Source organism: Aedes albopictus, chromosome 1, assembly GCF_035046485.1.
Source record: "Aedes albopictus strain Foshan chromosome 1, AalbF5, whole genome shotgun sequence".
NCBI lineage: Eukaryota > Metazoa > Arthropoda > Insecta > Diptera > Culicidae > Aedes > Aedes albopictus.
Window position 1 is genome coordinate 264,708,519 of NC_085136.1, and position 20,630 is coordinate 264,729,148.

Here is a 20,630-nt window from a genome sequence, read left to right on the forward strand (position 1 = left end):
AATCGTCCGCTGATCGGGTTGCGCTTTGCCTTCTGTCGTCATCGTCGTACCTTATCTTCATTCAGTTGGTGCCAATGCCAAGTCCTTTTTTTTCGAATCGTCATCATCATCATCTCTCCGTTGATGCCTCTTCTTCCTAACCTTACCGAGCCAACAAGGAACAATATCAGCATCATCAACCATGCATGTAGATATGTAGCGTAGGACGCCACCACCGTCGTCAGTCGCCGCCGTGCTGACTGACTGACTTGAGTGAGTTTGAGCCCAACCGAACGCATGCCACGCTCGCTTGATTCCTCCTCCAGGTGTGCTGTGCTGTGCTGCACATCGTAAAATTTATGACTGTTTTGTGTGGCTTATATTAGCAAATTGAGTATATTTATTATACTAGTGTAGATTGCGTAGCAAAGCAACGCTTTGCACAGAGTCGATATACATGGGCGACGTTATCGATATTCAAATATAGCATAGCACAAGTAGGCTGTGATTCAACTTCTTCAGTTCCTCTTACGACAACGCGGCAACTGGTAAGCCATTGTTACGTCGCAGCTAACAGGCCATTGCGCCGGGTGATTTCTTGTAATAATCTAAGAAGTGCACATTGGCTATCCTGCCAGGTTTTTTCAGAAAAGCTGTGAACCTGATTAGAAAAGATTATTCATTCTTTCATTACTAGAAATCACCCGAGCACTGGTTAATGCAAGTGATCAAATAAAGTTTAACCTACGAAGTGTTGAAATTGTGTGCCTCATCACGCGTGTGCATGCGCAGAAAGTGAAAAAAGTCCTACTCCAGCAAATACATTTCCAACCAGCAAACGCACCTCATCACCTCCACGTGTACGGCGTGCCAGCGCATTATTGAAGTGAAAACTTTTCGGTAAGAATTCTTTAATATTCACTTAATCTCTTAAAACTGATACTGTGATAGTCAAGATTCTACACAACGCGTGTGCAAGCGCGTTCCAAAGTGAAAAAAAAGAGGATTGTGATACCGAAATTTCCATCTACTCCATTAAACATCTTTGTCGTGACACGTGAGTGAAAGCACGATCGGAAATATTAATGTAAGTAGCCCTAACAGGAGAAGGCGAAAATTTAAAAAAGTGCCATTTGGGTTGCAAACACATACCCTTTAAACACAGGCACGTTGCGCATAAAAGCATTTTTTTTCTTTGTGCTAATTGCAAGCTGAAAAAAATTCTCTACGTTACCATGGGTACCGTAATATGGCATGTCTACTGAGATCTTATTTCATTCTTCAAATTCAAATGTGCTATAAAAATTATGGATGGTGGTTGCATTCGCTAAACATTATGGAATGCTTAAAGCAATTCAAGCATAAGAATAATAATCATACAGTGCCTTCCCGATTTAAAACCCATCCTCTGAATGTGGAATAAAAAAAAAAAATCAAAATCAGGAAAATGCAAGTTATTAATTTTCAGTTTTGTTTGATGATTGATAACACTTGAAAAAGTGAACACATACGTAGTGAATGAAAAAAAAAAGAAATTTTACAAAACACGTTTGATTCCGAAAGCAATTCGACTTAATATCATTAAACGTGTCCGTGTCTTAACTACCAATTGAAAAATAAATGATTTTTATGAACAATTTGTGCTATGGTGACAAATTGACAAAATATTTTTCAAAACGTGACCGAATGCCCGAAATTTTGATACAACGCAACCGGAAGTCCGTTGAACTATTAATTCATTTGATCATTCTGCGCTATGGCTGCAAATATGACATTTTATCTAAAGCGTGACTGGATGTCTGCAATATTTATACAACGCGACCGGAAGTCCGGTAAATTGTTAACTACTTTGAATATTTGGTGCTGTGGTCACAAATTTAAAATATTGTCCATAGCGTGACCGGAAGTCCGTTAAATTGTTGACTCATTTGAATATTTTGCGCTATGGCCGCAAATATGAAATATTGTCCAATGCGTGACCGGATGTCCGCAATATTGATCCAACGTGACCGGAAGTCCGTTAAATTGTTGACTCATTTGAATATTCTGCGCTATGGCCGCGAATATGAAATATTGTCCAATACGTGACCGGATGTTCGCAATATTGATCCAACGTGACCGGAAGTCCGTTTAATTGTTGACTCATTTGAATATTCTGCGCTATGGCCGCAAATATGAAATATTGTCTAATGCGTGACCGGATGTCCGCAATATTGATCCAACGTGACCGGAAGTCCGTTAAATTGCTGACTCATTTGAATATTCTGCGCTATGGCCGCGAATATGAAATATTGTCCAATGCGTGACCGGATGTCCGCAATATTGATCCAACGTGACCGGAAGTCCGTTAAATTGCTGACTCATTTGAATATTCTGCGCTATGGCCGCAAATATGAAATATTGTCCAATGCGTGACTGGATGTCCGCAATATTGATCCAACGTGACCGGAAGTCCGTTGAATTGTTGACTTATTTGAATATTCTGCGCTATGGCCGCAAATATGGAATATTGTCCAAAGCTTGACCGGATGTCCGCCATTTAGATCTGAGCATGACCAGAAGTATGTAAATTGTGATTTTGTTCAAACATTTTGTGCTATGGCCAAAAATGCCTGAGCGGATGTCCACTGTTTTGACTGTAGCATGAAAAAAAAATGACTTGTTGAATATTCTGTGCAATCGAATTGCCGAATATAACTAATTTTGAAAAACACATGTTTCAGAACGTGGAACAACTCGAAATGGCGAACGAAGGCAAATATGTTCGAGCTCCGAAGGACTCCGACCCAGAGTGGCTGGTTCAGTCGGACTCCGCGTCCTTGGAGGCATCAGGATCGTCAGCTAGCGTTCCTGATTCGAAAATCGATGAATTCGATGACAGAAGTGAAAAAAGTTTCAGTTCAAACATTACGAGTGACTCCCTTCCGCTAACGAGTGGACTGAACTATAGTGATCATCCTACGCCAACCCAAACTGACGGTGGTAACAAAAGCGACCAGAATACTAACGAGCGTCTTGATAGAATGGAGAATGTGCTCTCAGGCATAACGAAAGCATTGAATTCCATGCAAACAATGCGGCCCATCCGGTATGATCCCGATGAGGATTGGTCTGCCGCTGTTGCACCTAGAAATCCTCCCGAGAGCAGTTTTTCGAGCGTACGTTGGGAGAATATCAGGCCTTTTCCGGCAGGAGTAGCGGCTAACCAGATGTGGGAGGAATGGAATCGCTACATTGAAAACTTTGAAATGGCAGCGACCCTCAGCAATGCAAACGATCCTGTGAGACGGTCACAATTGTTGTTCCTTTCGATGGGAACCGAATTACAAGGCATCGTGAGAGCCGCCAAGCTAAGACCGAGCCTGACCGATGCAAACTGTTACCAAAAGTTCGTGGCCAACATCGGTAACTATTTCCAATCCATGACTGATGCATCTGCAGAGCACGAAGCATTTTCTAACATGAAACAGTTGAAGACGGAGAATGCTGTGGCGTTTCATGCCCGCCTGATGACAAAAGTTCGGCTGTGTGGATACAGCCCCACCGACCACGACAGATTTGTGCGATCGCAGCTTTTAAAGGGATTGAGAAACAAGGACTTGGTGAGGGCCGCAAGGACCTACGGACACGACACCAATTACATTGTACAGGCAGCAACCCGGGACGAGGCCTACGAAGCGGAGACAACGACCCCTGATAACAAGGAACCGCTGGCAGTTAACCGTGTACACCGAACCACCTCAGTACAAGATTCGATAAAGAAACGTTCGAGGGCAGACAACGGGGGGCCACAACCAAAACGGTCACGGACCAATCAGTACGCGGAACGACGATCCACTCAGGATCGAGGACGTCGTAGTCGTTGTCGACGATGCAATGGTCGAACGCATTCCAATTTGCCATGTCCAGCTTTGAGCCGAAACTGCAATTTTTGTGGTGAACAAGGTCACTACGCAATCACTTGCCGTCGAGCCCACGTTCGGCAGGTCCAGGTCAAAAGTAGTGTATCACCTACACGAGAAGACGATGATCAGATGGACCAAACACAGGTATGATACGTCGTAAATTGTTTTACTAAAATTAAAAAGATTAAAAATTAAAAAAAAAAACAGAAGTTGAATTAGAATACATTTGTTTCATAAAAAAACTGCATTCTTTTGTTTTAGTACGTAAACGCGCTATCCCTTGCAGACGTTTTAGTGGAATGTTGTATTGGCTCGTCTAGTCCCATCCAAATGCTTATCGACTCCGGCGCGGACGTTAACGTTATCGGGGGTAAAGATTGGCTTCGCCTTGAGCAAGAGTACAAGGCAGGATTGGCCAATCTCAAGTTTGTTGAACAGTCGAACCCTAAAGATCTCCGTGCATATGGTACACACAGTCCTATGAAAGTAGAATGCATATTTCAAGCACAGATTGTTGCAGTGAAAGGCAAAGCGCCTGCCATTCAAGCGATATTCTACGTTGTACGCAACGGAACAAGATCATTGTTAGGTCGATCAACGGCTAGTGATATGGGAATATTGCACGTCAACGCAACGGTTAACCATCTAGACAAACTAAACGATCTAACCGTCTTTCCTAAAGTACCTGGAGTCAAGGTAAAATTTAGCGTTGATGAAACAGTACCACCCGTCCGAAATGCGTACTATAACGTTCCCGCGGCATTTCGAGAAGCAGCCAAGAATCGACTGGCGGAAATGGAATCACAGGGTATTATCGAGAAAGTCACTAGTGCATCCAACTGGATTAGCGGTATGTCCGCAGTTGCCAAGGGAAAGGACGACTTTCGTCTCGTGGTCAATATGCGAGGTCCAAACAGAGCAATCAATCGAGAATACTTTCGTCTCCCATTGCTCGAAGAGATGAAAGTGCAACTCCATGGGTCCAAATTCTTTGCCAAACTCGATCTCAAAAACGCTTTCTATCATCTCGAACTTCATCCCGAATCTCGTGATCTAACAACATTCCTAACGGAAAATGGTATGTGTGCATTAAATATAAGCATTAGAGCTTCCTTTTAAATAGTTCCTTTGTGCATCTGTTCTTCTTTTTTTTTACCTTGTCAGGTATGTACCGATTTACCAGGTTGATGTTCGGGGTGAACTGTGCCCCCGAAATCTTCCAACGGGAAATGACACGGATCCTTAAGGATGTTAAGAACAAAATCGTCTACATAGACGATGTTCTTATGTTTGCGAGTTCGCTGGAAGATTTGCGTAAAACTGTGTGCGATGTGTTGGAAAGGTTGCGGTCAAACAATCTAACTTTAAACGCTGCCAAATGTGAGTTCGACAAAACTCGCCTGAAATTCTTAGGTTACGAACTCGACGAACACGGTTTTCACGTTGACGATTCGAAAATCAAAAGCATACAACAGTTTCGAGAGCCCAGTACGATATCTGAATTGCGCAGTTTTCTCGGATTGGCTTCTTTCATCAGTCCTCACGTGAAGCATTTTGCGGACATCACAAGCCCCTTATGGGAAATTATTGCCAGTAAATCCTGGACATGGGGAGCTAAACAGAGCGCCGCGTTTAACACGGTTAAAGAACAGATTATAAAATGCTGTGTTACACTGGGATTTTTCTCCGAAGACGACAAAACGATTCTGTACACAGACGCCTCACCTGTAGCACTTGGCGCCGTTTTGGTACAGGAAGATTTGCAAGGCAAGTCGAGAATCATTAGTTTTGCGTCTAAATCCCTTACCATTACGGAGAGAAAATACGCTCAAAACCAACGAGAGGCTCTTGGAGCAGTCTGGGCCGTCGAACATTTTTCGTTCTTTTTACTCGGTCGACACTTCACGCTGCGAACTGATGCTCAGGGAGTATCATTTATTTTAAATCGATCTCGTGAGGACTCCAAGAGAGCTCTCACACGAGCCGATGGTTGGGCGCTACGGTTGAGTCCTTACAACTACACGGTGGAATACGTACGGGGCGCGGATAATATCGCTGATCCTTCATCACGATTGTATAGTGGAGAAGACAAGCCATTCGACGAGGAAAACAGCCCATGGGAGATTGCAAGCCTGGAAGCAAACACCATTGAGTTCGTCACGGAAAACGAAATAAAGGCAGCTACATCTGAAGACAAAACCCTTCAAGAAGTCATGGACGCTCTCAAGTCTGGACATTGGCCAAGACACTTGCGAAGATACCAGCTTCTCGAAAACGACTTAGATACTCGAAATGGTATGCTAGTGAAAACCGGTTGCGTGATTATCCCTGAAACCCTTCGAAAACGGACGTTGGAAGTGTCGCACCAAGGCCATCCTTCAGCCGCCAAGCATAAGAGTATCTTGAGACAGCGTGTGTGGTGGCCCGGAATGAATCAGGATGCTCAAAAGTGGGTAGACGCGTGTGCAACTTGCGCTGTTAATGGTAGACCCGAAAAACCAACCCCAATGCAACGTATCTTTGCTCCAAAAGCAGTGTGGGAGACCATCGCCTTGGATTTCAACGGCCCATACGCGAGGTTTGGTGGAATCTCCATCTTAGTTGTCGTTGATTACAAATCGAGGTATTTAATAGCTCGGCCGGTAAAATCCACTAGCTTTGAACAAGTCAAGAAGGTTCTCGAGGATGTGTTTGAAAGAGAGGGCACCCCAAAGTTTATCAAATCAGATAATGGCCCTCCTTTTAACGGCCAGGACTACAAAACCTACTGTGAGAGTCGCGATATCACCACAATTTTCTCAACCCCGCTATTTCCACAACAAAACGGTCTGGTAGAGAGCTACATGAAGCTAATAAATAAAGCCATGGCAAGCGCTACACTGAACGGAACGAGTTACGTCGAAGAGTTGAGTATGGCAATCCAGGCTCACAACGCAGCATGCCACAGTGTAACCCAATATCCTCCGGAGGAAATCTTGTCAGGTCGAAAAATCAAAAGATGTCTTCCATTGGTCACTTTTGAAAAAACCTCAGTCAATGAAGAACTATTTTCTAAAAGAGATCGAGAGGCGAAAGAAGCAGGAAAGAAACGGGAAGACCAACGACGAGGAGCCCGACCTTGCCGAATCAATCCTGGAGACACCGTAATAGTCGAACGGCATACACACAGCAAGGGAGAATCGAGATTTTTACCGCGGCGATACACCGTAGTTGAAGTGCAGAACGGTAACTTAACACTGAACGATGAAGACGGCAATGTGTTGAAGCGGCACGTATCACAAACCAAAAAGGTATCTCAGTGGCGCATCGAAGAAACACCATCAGATCCTAACAGCCGGGACAGTCCTGAAAACTCACTCCAGCTCACTTCAGCACTCGGTCCTAGAAGCATTCGAGAAAGAAAGGCGCCATCGTACCTGCAAGAATACGTCCGGTTGGTTGATGATGATTTGTAAGTATAATTAACAATAATTAAGAGTATCTTATTTTACAAAAAAAAACTGCACATTTGTATACCTACCTTCCATGACTGCTAAATAAATTGAACTCTCTATTCGCTTGTATATACGTTTGAGGGATTGGCAGAAATGATTCCCAACAAGTGCATAACAATTTAGCTATTCATATGTAAACAAACCTTTTTATTTGCTTAATCAGTCGTCCAACATTTTATAGCTAAGACCTGAGAGCAAAAATCAACAACAAAACTAACACGACTTTTTAGCTCATTTTGGCTCTTGTAGAGTGAGTGACAGATGTTGCCCCAGTGAAAATTAAATGAAAACAAGGTGGGGTAGCGTGCTACCCTGTGCAAAAGAAATGGAAACAGTCTCAGTATAAGTATAGTGCACGGAAAGACAAATAGTTTTTTTTTTACAAACCATGAGTACTTAACTGTTTTATTTGAGAAAAGGGGAGATGTGTGGCTTATATTAGCAAATTGAGTATATTTATTATACTAGTGTAGATTGCGTAGCAAAGCAACGCTTTGCACAGAGTCGATATACATGGGCGACGTTATCGATATTCAAATATAGCATAGCACAAGTAGGCTGTGATTCAACTTCTTCAGTTCCTCTTACGACAACGCGGCAACTGGTAAGCCATTGTTACGTCGCAGCTAACAGGCCATTGCGCCGGGTGATTTCTTGTAATAATCTAAGAAGTGCACATGTTTGATGTCCGCCGGGCGGTGTGTGCGGGGATTACGGTTCGCCGGGTTTGGACAAGTATTGCGATCGAATGGGAATTTTGGGAAATTCGTTCCCTGTTTTAGAGAAATGGACAATGTTTACAGTTGTTACTTAGATCAGTTTCAGCATTTGCTCTTACATTCGTGAGAATAACAAAAGGAGTTATCCCGAATTATCCTGCGATATGTGGTCCCTATCGTCTACGGTCGAAGGAAGAATGCAAAGAGGAAGGAAGAAACAAACTGAAATTTCCCCTTCGCACGCTTACACACCGAAGACTATTCTTTCTCCTTATTTCGAGAGCGTGCGAAGAGGAGAAACGACATAAGGCACCAGGGTACACGGCACAAGTCTGACCTAGGGTGGTTGCATAATGATACTGAGATGCATGAATCATTAAAAAACATTGACGAATTCAGCTAAGAATTATTTTCGAATTTGGCGTTGTAAAAAAAAAGTTTCAGTTCCACCCGTCCATTAATTGCCTGGACAACTCAACAGTGGACAGGGAAAGGAACGGCGGTTGGAATTCACGGAAAGCAAAATACTGGTGTATTTTCCAGCAGTTCTCGAACGAATGATTTATTCACAATAAATATTTACATAGACAATAACGATCTGACAACACATTAATGATGTTTCTACTAACATTAAGGTTGTCTCGATACGAGGGTTGTCTGATTGAAACATAACACATTCAACAATTTCTACGTAACAAACTTTTGCATCTCCATACGCAACCATGGATCCTTATCGTGTTTGCTCTACTAGCTGACCGCAAAACTATCCCCAGGTTTATTTTGGGTCCAGAAGCATCTCAAACGTCCCAGAAAGTTGTCACTTTTCTTCAGCCAGCAGCACCAGTCAGCTTTGCCAGTTACTGTCCCTGAAACTTGCCTACAAAGCTTCTCCAAATCCTTTTGGGATCGAGATCCTCTCCTTCTCCAGACAACGTCCATTTCAAATTCCTCTTCCAACCAATCTTGCTCGTTCCAGATTCGATGGTTGTCGTTGGCCAAATCTTGACAATCTTATTCAAAACTGAAATAAAAATCTCATCTTTAATAGAAACCCTTCATTATTCTTAGTGGTCCAAGAAAGACTAAAATCTGCTTTCTAAACAACAACTCTGTTTGTCATACATAATACGACCATGTTAATGGAAGTTGAATAACTTGTAAAACAAAAGTTGTTCCAAGGAACAACCCTACAGCAGCTATTCGACAGCCAGAGCAGCGATCAGCAAGGATTTGACTCAGCTACTCACTAACCTACAAGGTACGAAACAACCAAAACTAGGGCTACCTAGGCAATTTTGCATTCCTGCCATTCCGCTTCCAAAGTTTCACTCCAATCCCAAGTAAAAACATTCTCTTGTACCGAACACCACCACTAACTTGAAGAAATATACCAAACTCTAGCAGAAAAAAAACTCCACACAAAGCCAACCAAGATACTCGCTGCCTCCCCTTCGTATGCCTTCAAGCGAAGAACTTTTTTTCTCGTTGCACACATCAAAACACCACGCGAATTGCCATCCGGCGACGACAACGACGACGACGTTGCTTGAGTGCGCTAATATCGACGTCTCGCTTGCACTCACCCTTGTACACGATTTATTCTCCCCCCATCAACGTTCACCTCCTAATATCAGCGTTCTTTTTTAACCTTCTCGTCTTCATCGCCACCACCACCACTACCACGTGCGGTGGTTTTTCTTTTCTCTCTTTCTCTCGTTGTTTCGTTCACAGGTCCATGCGATGGAAGGGGAAACATAAGGCCGGGTTAAGCGAGGGGTACTGTTCGGAATTGTTGGAAGAAGGGGCACTCGCCGCCAGTCGCCGTTTTCGCCGTCGCCGTCGTCCGCGTTCAAGTCGTCGTATGAATCGCCGACGTGGTTCTTGGTATTGCCATCGTTGTTGTACCAGTAATAGTAAGAATCAACATCTAGCAGGGCAACGACAACGACAAGAACTACAGCAACAGCAACAACAACCGTGGGGAGGGGAGAGTTTCTCCCACCTTGGTGCGCTGGTCTCTGGGCCAATAACGTCGTTTGCCACTTATGATGTCATCAGAGGAGGACACTGATTCTTTCGGTTTGTACGTCGATAAGTTGCTAAAGAAAAACAAACGAGCCAGACAGCGCGTAGACGCGGGAGAGCCAAGAAATAGTTATTCTTCGATACCGAACTTTAGTTCCAGACCGTCGTCCTTCATGAGCGGTGGTCTATACGGGGCTATTTTTAGCCAAAGCCAGCAGCATTTCGGTGGACTGTTTGGCTACGGGCCAGCCAACAAGATGCTCAACGAGCTCTTGGGAAGACAAGTGAAGCAAGCACAGGACGCCAGCGATCCGGACAGTATCAGTATGCTATCATCGATTGAGGCAGCCAACGCAGCGGATAATAGCAATACCCCAACGAGCAAGCATGGATTCGAGAGTACGACGAATCTGAACAACAACAACAGCAGTACGACAAACAATAACAACAGTGCTAGCAACAATTCGCCCACATCGGACGCAGGGTCTGTCATGATGGGTCGAAGGAGTAGCAACAGTCAGTGCAACACTGCCAACAACAGTGGAGCCGGTAACAACCAGCAGAACAACAGTAATAGTAACAGCAGCAGTGGTGTTATAGACCTTGACGGTGGTTCTAGAACACCACAGCCCAACGATTTGGCGCATCATATGTTGCGCAACATTCTGCAGGGCAAGAAGGAGCTGATGGCCCTCGATCACGAACTGCGAACAGTGAGCAATCAGAGTTCGGCCCTCGGCGACCGGATATCGCCCGATAATAACAATGTGATCAGCAAGAACAATAACATCTACGACATTAGCAAGTGCGAAACAGTGAACGGTGGTGACGTTAGTGACTCTAGCGAACTAGGTGCTAATAACAACAAGGTGAATCAGAAGAACAGTGCGACCAATAATCAAACCAACAACAGTGATAACATCAACCAATCGACTAGGCCAATTTCTCTGGACTCGAACAATAGCAATTGTGATGATATGCTAGCCTCGGATCTGGCCCATACCGAGCGGCTATTGAACGGTGTGAGTGGTAGTGGAAATGGTACCGGTTCAACCGGTGGCCGGTGTTCTAGTGTGAACCCTAAACAGGAGAAGAGTGATGTGATTGACGAGCTGGTGGCATCGCTTCCGGATGAGGTCGATGAAACCATGCCGTCACCTGCCTCGGGCAGCAACGGTGTGATAATTACCAAGCAGGAACTAGATATGGACGATTGTCTGGAGGATAAAGACCGGGACGATCGGACGCCAAGCCCGGCCCCGAGCAAGAACGATTCGGAATCGATGACGCTGAAGCGGGCACGAGTGGAAAACATTGTGTCGTCGATGCGTGCCAGTCCTGCCCTGTTGGGTTCCCAGCAGGGACAGGTCAACGGATGCAAGAAACGTAAGCTGTACCACCCGCAGCAACATGACAATAGCGCCGCTGAGCGGTATGCTGCCGCAGCCGCGGCCGGATTAAATCTCGGTCTAACACTGCAGAACTTCATGCTGGGGGCCAGCGCAGATCCGGACGATGACGACGACGATATGGAAGTCACTCCGCATCTCCACCAGAAGCGTGTCGAGAAAGACGTACTTAAGTCCCAGCTGCGATCGATGCAGGAACAGCTCGCCGAAATGCAGCAGAAATATGTGCAATTATGTTCCCGGATGGAGCAGCAGTCCGACACCCAGGAGGTGGACGACAGTGCCAGCGATATCATGGAGGACGATTCCAACAACCCGGATCTCTCGCCAGACAAGTCTCTTATCCAGAGCTCCCCAGCTTCGACCCCTATCAAGGACATGGGTAAGAATGCCGATGCATCCAGTATGCTGCAGATGATGAGCAAGATGATGTCGGCCAAAATCCACAGCCAGCTGCCCACGCATCCGCACATGCCGGGTGGATTCAACGGTACGCACCTGTTCCTACAGCATATGCAGCAGCAAGCTGGTCTACCGCACGACGGAATGAGCCAGCACAGTCAGATGAGTAATGCCGCCATGTACCAGAAACTGTTCATGGAACAGGAAGCGCGGATGGTGAAAGAAGTCGCCGAGCAGCAAGAAAGGAATCTGCAAAACTCGGCCAATCAACAACTCCTTCAGCAGCAGGCTCTGCAACAACAGCAAATGCAGCAGCAGCAGCAACAACACCAGGAACGGAATAGCAACAACCAACAGCAAATGATGCAACAGCAACAGCAGAACCAACCGCCCCAACCGCAGTTGCAATCTCCTCAGCATCAATCAAACCAATCCCAGCAACAGCAACAACAGCAGCAAATGCAACTGCAGCAGCAACAACAGCAGCAAATGCAGCAACACCAACCTCCCTCCCAGCAAAATCACATCTCACCGCCACAAATGCCACCGATGCCGCATCTACCGCAGATCCCGAAGGGTTCATCCATTCCCTCGGATCTGACTAGCCGGCTGAACATGATGCGATCCAGCGTCAGTTCGGTGGGACCCATGTCCGGTTCGGACCTGGAAGGCCTAGCGGACGTACTAAAAACGGAAATCACTGCCTCGTTATCCAATTTGGTCGATTCGATCGTGACGAGGTTCGTCCACCAGCGACGGTTCCTAGGAAAACAATCGGAAGCAGCGGCAGCCGCAGCGGAACAACTCAACAAGGACCTTATGATGGCTTCGCAGCTACTGGACCGCTCCAAGTCGCCGCGGACAAAAGTTTCTTCAGAACGCGGACCCACCTCCGGCAACAGCAGTAGCAGTCAATCAGGTAATGGACCAATGCTTAATACTAATCTTAACAGTGCACCCAACCCAAACCAGCCTCCCGCTGGCAATCCGATGATCCCCGGTCAGCAGGGTAATGGGCCCCGACTGAACGGCCAGGCGTTCCCTCCGATGGGAATGCCGATGCACGTGAACAACGCGCCCACGCACGACCCCAAAACCATGAACAACATGAACCAGCTCAATATGCCACCTCATGTTCGACCTTCTCCTTCTACAGCTATGTTCCAAACGCCGAAGCCACCGCAGAACCTCAACTCGGTAGCCGCCGCAGCCCTGTACAACTCGATGAGTGCGCTGGGCAACACTCAGGTGAATCCTTTCTGTATGCCCGAACCTCGGGAAAACCCAGAGCAAGCCGAAGCCCTGAGTCTGGTTGTGACGCCTAAGAAGAAGCGCCACAAGGTAACGGATACCCGAATCACGCCACGAACCGTGAGTAGGATCCTCGCCCAGGACGGAATCATCCCATCCGGAAATCCGATCCAGCTAGACCAAAACAATAGCAATCAAGGTAGCAACACCGCAAGCAGCAACGGCAGCTTGAACAGTGTCAACAACGGCAACAATAACAACAGCAACAACAATAACAACAACAACAATAATAGCAAAAACAACAACCAGCAGCAGTTCAACAGCCAACCACCGAGTGTGCAAGCGAGCACCCCTACCGAGAGCCCCTCTCCCCGAGGATCGTTCCATCCGCCACCCCCTTCGATGCTGCCGGTGTCGCTGCCTACATCCGTGGCGATACCGAACCCCTCCCTCCACGAGTCCCAAGTGTTCTCGCCGTACAGTCCCTTCTTTAACCCTCATGGCCCCCCGCACGGTGGTCCCCATGGACCGCAGCCTTCGCAGTTCCATCACATGAAAGTGTCCTCGAGCCCGCCCGGCATGAACGGCATGATGGACCCCCGAGATTCGCCCCCGCTTCCGCACCCGCCCACGATGCTGCACCCGGCGCTGTTGGCAGCTGCCCACCACGGCAATTCGCCCGACTACGGCCACATCCGGGCCTCCATGGACGTCAACGACCGCAACTCGGACTGCAACTCGGCGGAACTGTCCTACAACGGCATGGAGCCTACTATATCCTTTTCAAAGCAAGTCACTTTTTACACACATGTACAACCTCTTTCACAGCTAAAACGGCTAGATAATTCCCTTTTAATTACTATTTGCATCCGACTTCTCAACGAAGGGTAACGCAACGGAAGTGATTCACACCGCGCGCCCGCGGTACAAACTCGTAAATTATTCAAACCATCTTACCGCATCGTGTTTTCCTTTGCCGTCGTTGGCGACGACGACGACGAAGAAGGTGCGAAAAAAGCGTATCATTACGTGGGAACTCGCACCGCTTGGCCTTCTTGTGTTCGAAGCTATCACTTTCTTCTATCAAGTGAACTTTGAATTTTCACCCCTTTCTACCGAGACACGAATCAATCCATTTTAAACATAAATAAATTAAAAGCATTATTGCCTTTTTTTTTTGCCCGTTCGGCCGTCATTCCTTGCGACGGATTTTAATCAGATTTATCGAACCGTTTGGTCGTTTGGTGTTTCTCCGGCGCGCGCGGTGGAAGACCTTGGCGAGCGCTGAAATTCCGTCCGGTACTTGTACAGTTTCCCTCCTCCTCAGAAGGAAAACCGATCGGCTTTAGCAACATTCCAGATTAGCTAACGACGAGCGGAGCGCGCGGAATACCTGCGCTCGAAACCGTACGACTGTGCTGACGGACGGTTTCTAATCCTTTCGGCGCGTCACCACCGTCGTCGTACCCTGATGGAAGTCGGTTGCAAATCAGTAACGCAATACCCCCTCCTCGCATACTCGATTTAACATTTTACACATGTCTAAATTCCAAATCGGTTCCAAAACATAGTTCCTTAACTCCGGTGTACTCGTCGACATTGACCCCGATGCATCTGCGCAAGGCGAAGCTGATGTTCTTCTGGGTCCGGTACCCGAGCTCGGCCGTCCTCAAGATGTACTTCCCGGACATCAAGTTCAACAAGAACAACACCGCCCAGCTGGTCAAGTGGTTCTCCAACTTCAGGTGAGTGCGTTTTAACTATCTTTTTTTTTTGTATGTGAATCGTGGCATTCGGACGGGACTTTCAACTACGACGTGGACGAATCCGAAAATAATTGACGATGACGCAAACAATTAAACTATTCGAAGCGCTCGGATTTTCTACAGTAGTTATCTAATCAGCGAATATGCATTTATGGTAGATTTTATGAAAACAGTGTTGGCTGTCCGAAAACTAAAATCTACCTGCGGTAGATACATTTAATGGCATGTGGCTACCAATTCTATAAATTTTCCAAGTTTCTGTCTTCAAGAACTATGTACGACAAAACTTGGGCTTATATTAGAGAATGTTTCCAGCTACCAGAATAATTCTGTTTTACAACTTGAAATATGTGTCAATAAGCTTTCATTTTGAAGAAAATTGATGACGGTTGGTGTCCACTCCAACTTTTGTGAACATGGTAAATAGACGACACTTTGACACCTATACTTAAGCAGCATTGCAAGCAATAATAAAAATAATGTTATTGAAAACATTTGATTTAATCTGCTACTCTAGCTTTGCTGGATATGCAATTCATGTGCTATATTTCTGAATGTCTGAGACATTGAGGTTTACGATGCGACGTTCTATTTAGGCTGTGTTGCCACATGCCATGTCAGCATTTTTCAAAAAAAAAAACTAGTTCACATCAGACGCCCTTTCAGTCATGGGTTTTCGATCTGAGTTCCTGCTAGCGTTTTTCACGAGGTCGTCGCATGTGTTCCCGGGAGTTCTTTTAGAAGGTTTCTCGTAAACACCAGAAGGCATTTCTCGCTGGATTCTTTCAAGAGACCCTTCCAAAATATAGCCAAAGTTCCTTCAAGAAATTCTCTTACTGGTTTTCCAAGGTGGCTTTCCAACAGCTTTTCTTGGAACTTTTGCGAAATTACTACAGCAGTTATTTCAGAGATTTCTTTCCAATAGTTTTCCTGGATTTTTCTTAGATATTTTCAGAATACCACCCCCCCCCTCCCATTTGATTTTTCCTAATATCTTCTCCCAGGATTACTTCCAGATCTTTTTCCAAAAGGTTCCAGTTCCACTCAGGATTTCTTCCGAAGTTTCTCTTGAGATTTTTCCAATAGGTCTCTGAGTAGTTTCTGGCACGATTTCATCTGCATTGCTTCCGATATTTCTTCGGGAATTTCTCACAAGAAGTTTCGTAGAATATCTAATAAGGTACACAGCTACTGGAATTCGGTAATTTTTACCAAAATCTCAACTACTGAGCGTTTTGTAATGGATTTATACAGGGATTCTGTAAAAAATTACAAAATGTCAGTAAAATGTTATCGATTATCTGTAAAACTCGAACGAAGTTCGGTGAATGCGGCCAGCTTTATTGAATTTTTCCGGCAAACAAAACTTAACGGTTGAGATTTTGGGTAAGTTATTACCGAAGTCGGTGACTCTTTCTAAGTGTGTATTCATTCCGAGAAAATCCCTGTAAGAACTCCGGGAGCAACAATTGAAGAAATCCCAAAAGGAATACCCTGAATCTTCGGGCAACTTCTGATGGCGATTCAAAGAAGGACCGTGAAAGCAATACCGGGTAAATCTCTAATATATAATCACAGGAAGATCACTGCAAGAAATCCTGTACCTGTAAACAAAAAACCCAAAAAAAATTGGAAAGAAATTGCGAGAGGAAGTCTATGAGGAATATCAGCAATAGCATCTACAGAAATTCCGAAAGGAACACCGGAAGACACCCCAGGACAAAAATCTAGGCAGAACGTCCAGGATAAATCCAGAAAAACTTTGAGAGACATCTCATGAGCAACACCGGTAGGAATCTTCTAAGAGAAGCCTCGGGAGTATCTCCGAGAGAAATTTCAGTCAAAACTTCAAATGAAATCTCGCGAGAACCTGGAAGAAAAATCCCAGGATAAACTCCTGTAGAAATCGTGGGAGCAACTCTAGGAGAAAACTCATGAAAATTCTTTGAAGAAATTCAATTCCTTCTGAAGAAATGCTTGGAGGAGCTGTAGTAGACATCTCAGAAATAATGCTTGGAAAAACTCTGAGAGAAACCCCGGGAAGATCTCCTGGAGAAATCCTAAGAAGAACAATGGGAGGAATTGGAAAAAAAATGTTCAGGAAGAATACCGAGAGTAACTCAAGGAAAAATTGCGCGACAGCAACTGAGAAACATCCTGAGAGAAACTCAGGGGAGATCACTGGTAAATTCTTGTAGAAATCCCACGAAAATTAAAACGCAGGAGAAATTCCTGGGAAACCTCTGCGAGACTCTGAGAACCGTACCGGGAAAACTGTGGAAAAAGTACTGAAGCAAAAAAATCAGTTGGTTCCCGTGAAAACTCCAGGAGAAACCGGTCAGAATTCAGGTATCCTAGATGATTCTCAAAGAGGAACCCCGGAACAAACTGTTTAAATCTTGGAAAAATGTCATTAGGATTCCGAAAGAATCTCCCGGAGCGGTTGCAAACGGATTACCAAGGAAATCCCGTGAAAAATAAGGAAGGAATCTTGTTAGAAATCCTGGAAGACATTCCAAGAGGTATTCCTAGAGAAGTTTCAGAAAGAGACCCTGACGGAGTTTCTGGAAGGATCCTTGTGGAGAAATTTATAGAACAAAACTTCGGGGTAAATCAACAGCACTTTTTTATTGAATTCCTCGACTTGCCAATAATATCTGCTACATCTTCAATCTGCTCTTGTAGCTCTAGCATAATTATCCAGATTTCTGATTTAACTTGCTTGTCGAATAACCATCCGGAGACATCTTCAACTTGTTCAGCATTGCTGACAAAATATTTGTTTCGAAGTTCCAGCAAGAATTCCTCCAAAAGTGTCTCCGGAAATTTCTTTTGAAGTACCCCTTGGTGTTTTTACGGGGTTTTCTGTAAGAGCTCTAACAAAAATTGGAATTCCTTAAGGGATTGATTTGGAGTTTTACCTCAGAAATTCTCTTGATATTCCCCTAAGAGTTCTTTCTGAGATGTTTCTTCTGAAATTCCTGCTTGAGTGCCCCTGGGAGGTCCGACGAAAATTCTTCCGATTTTTTTTACAAAGTTCATCCAGAAAATACAGTTTGAGAATTACCCGGTAACACCTTCTGGGGTTCCCACAGAAGTTCTTCCTGGGATTCCAACAGGAGATCCTGTTTGGATTCTTACTTGTTCTGTGGCGAAGTTCGTTGACGCACCACGCACTTTGGGGAGACGTGGGTTCAAATCCCACTAGAACTACGTGGATTTATTTCACAATTTTTCATCTCAATTTGTCAAATTTTCAACACATTTTTTGCCTATGAACAGGTTTCTTGTGGGAATCTCCAAGGAGTCATTTTATGGGATTCCTTAAGAAGTACCTTACGAAGTTCCTCCCGGAAATTCCACCATGTGTCTTCTAAAATTTCTTCAATTGTCCATCTGTGTTTAATCCAGAATAATATTTGTAATTTTTTTATGAAGTTTCTTCGGGAATTCCTTCTGAGAGTTCTGAGAAGTTTCTTCTGAGATGCTTCCAGAAAAATTTTCTGAGTTTGTCAAGGAGTTCCCTCAAAAGTTTAGACTTTGTTTCTGGATTACTACTTCTGCTGGATGCCATCTGGCATCTTCTAGAAATCTTTCCAGGAATTTCTACTAGGTTTCCTCTAAAAGTTCCGTCTGAGAATCTCCTTGAACTTTTTTTTTTTTTTCTAAAAGACCTCCAGCATTTTTTCAAGGAATTCTTTAAGAGTTTCTTGTAGGAACCCTACAGATGTGCTTTTTTGGGGTATCTTCAAAAGTTCCATTTGATGTTCCTTATTGGAATCTTCGATGAGTTTTTTGTTCTCTAAAAGTACTTGTTCATGAGTTCCTCGTAAAAATCCCCTATTAGTTTCTTCTGGACATGCTTCAGGAGATCCTACTTGGAAGCTTCCAAGACTTAGGTCTGGAAATCCTCCAGAAGTTACTTCTGGATATCGTCCTTCAAGGCAATCTTCCAAGAGTTTCTTTTGAAAATGCTGCAGAAATGTTTTCTGAGAATCCTCTAAGAGTTTCTGGGGAAATTCATGGGTCAAAAGTCTGGATTGATTTCCAAAAATTCTCGCAAGACATCTTAAGAAGGAATCCATGAGAATCTACAGAAGGCAGTCGTGGAGAAATCCTCAGATGAAATTCCTGAAGTAATCTGCCCATGATCATATATCAGTCCCATATTTGCTGGGTTTTCTATTCATATGGGACTATTATGTGATCAAAAGCAGTAATCTCCCGATTTTTTTTTTCATAAATTCAAAACCATCATATTTAAGGTTCTTAGCTTCATCACAACCCTCCTAAAACTCCCTAAAATCTCCCGCAACGCCTTTTTAACTTTCTGAAGCATTCCTGAAATCTTCTTGAAAGGCCTTGAAGCTTCTTTGAAATTGTCTCGAAACTCACTTGAAAGCTCCCAGAAACACCATGTATCCCCCAAAAACCTCTCAGAAACCCCGCGGGATCGTTTTGAAACGCTTTAAAACGCCTTGAAATCCCTCTTTCAATCATCTCCAAGAAAGTTTCCTGAATCCTCCGGAAAACACTTCCAATCTCTTGAAATCTCCTGAAAACACATTAAGCCTACCGAAACTCACTTTCAAGCCCCCTCAAATCTCCTGAAACTCCTTGAAAATCCCGAAAGCTCATCTTTTACCCTTGAAACGTCTTGAAACGCCTTAACACCCCTCTCAAACTCCTCTGAAGCTTACCTGGAAGCTCTTCAGAATCCGCTTGAAACACTTCGATATGTCTTAAAACTTGCCAGAAACATTCCTGAAGCCCGTTCTTAAGTCCGCTGTAGCCCTCCTAAACCTTGGAGACCCCTCTGAAACGCTTCTGAATGTCTTATGACATTTCGAAATCGAAGTTTGACAAGTTTGAACTGGATAATTTTAAATTTCGACACCCGGAGTGACATGATTGGCGAGAATCGGTCAACATCCTCTCGTCCTAGGCTAACTGAAGGATGCATTTAACATTTGGGATTCAGACTTCGAGTGCAAATGTTCCCATTTCTTTAGCAAAATAGACTTCAAGGAAACTCAAATTCCATGGGAATTGTACGAACTGACTGGTTCTTGGACTTGACGATATGCTGGATCTATAACTACATGATTATAGTTGTACTGAGACAATCATATACAGTTATACATCGAAACGTGACTACTGGGCCAGGGAGTGCAATACCTGTCAACCCAACCTGTTACGGGCTCATAATATCACAAGCAATAATCTAACCTACCCGACCACAAGAATATTTTTCCCAGGGTTTACCCCGAAATGTTAAGTAAATTTGCACTAGATCTATTACCATCGGACCAAACAGTGTCCACGAGCTCGCATATCCGTTTCTTCCATATCATCCAATCGGTATCCAGTGAAGAGATAGATATCCCAACCACTGCCCTGACTGACTGTTGTTTGACCAATGATGAATTGTGTTTGATTTCGATTGGACTGCTGCATATTAAATTTTAAACAACGGGGACCCAACTGCGACTGGACGACCACGAGTGGCACCCTCCAGCAATCAATGCAATGGTCTCGTATTGCTGAACGTGTCAATCTTGACATTCGTCGTAGAGTGGTTACTATCCGAAGTCTCCGTGATGGGAGCTTGGGTAACCAGCAGTTTCCCAAGTTTGTGTAAATTTGTAGAGAAGTAATGTTATGTTGGAGATTTCGCACA

At 44.6% G+C, this 20,630-nt stretch overlaps 2 protein-coding genes across 11 annotated transcripts in view; both read left to right on the forward strand.

The window, feature by feature from the left end:
- LOC109398973 (homeobox protein prospero) overlaps nt 1–20,630 on the forward strand; it is a 365,719-nt gene that overhangs the window by 295,093 nt on the left and 49,996 nt on the right. For 7 of the 10 annotated variants that reach the window (XR_009996504.1, XM_062846727.1, XM_029876692.2 and 4 more), the window contains exons 3-4: nt 9,829–13,972; nt 14,756–14,929. Coding sequence is in view for 9 of the 10 variants with exons in the window: in XM_062846727.1 (XP_062702711.1) it covers nt 10,143–13,972; nt 14,756–14,929 (4,004 nt within the window). In the remaining variant the exon portion in view is untranslated. The remainder of the gene's footprint in view (nt 1–9,828; nt 13,973–14,755; nt 14,930–20,630) is intronic. The other 3 variants (XM_029876694.2, XM_029876695.2, XM_029876693.2) reach the window with 3 other exon arrangements.
- Nucleotides 500–8,119, forward strand: LOC134285613 (uncharacterized protein K02A2.6-like). Its single transcript, XM_062846726.1, has 3 exons — nt 500–4,028; nt 4,146–4,962; nt 5,049–8,119. Exons 1-3 carry the CDS (start codon nt 2,694–2,696, stop codon nt 7,337–7,339), a joined length of 4,443 nt encoding a protein of 1,480 aa, XP_062702710.1. The 5' UTR covers nt 500–2,693; the 3' UTR covers nt 7,340–8,119.

What these genes read in the sequence shown, in the direction of transcription:
- LOC134285613 (XM_062846726.1), top strand. Translation starts at nt 2,694, where the DNA reads ATGTTTCAGAACGTGGAACAACTCGAAATGGCGAACGAAGGCAAATAT. An exon ending in ATCAGATGGACCAAACACAG is followed by an intron (nt 4,029 to 4,145) that starts GTATGATACGTC and finishes CTTTTGTTTTAG; the next exon opens with TACGTAAACGCGCTATCCCT. An exon ending in AACATTCCTAACGGAAAATG is followed by an intron (nt 4,963 to 5,048) that starts GTATGTGTGCAT and finishes TTACCTTGTCAG; the next exon opens with GTATGTACCGATTTACCAGG.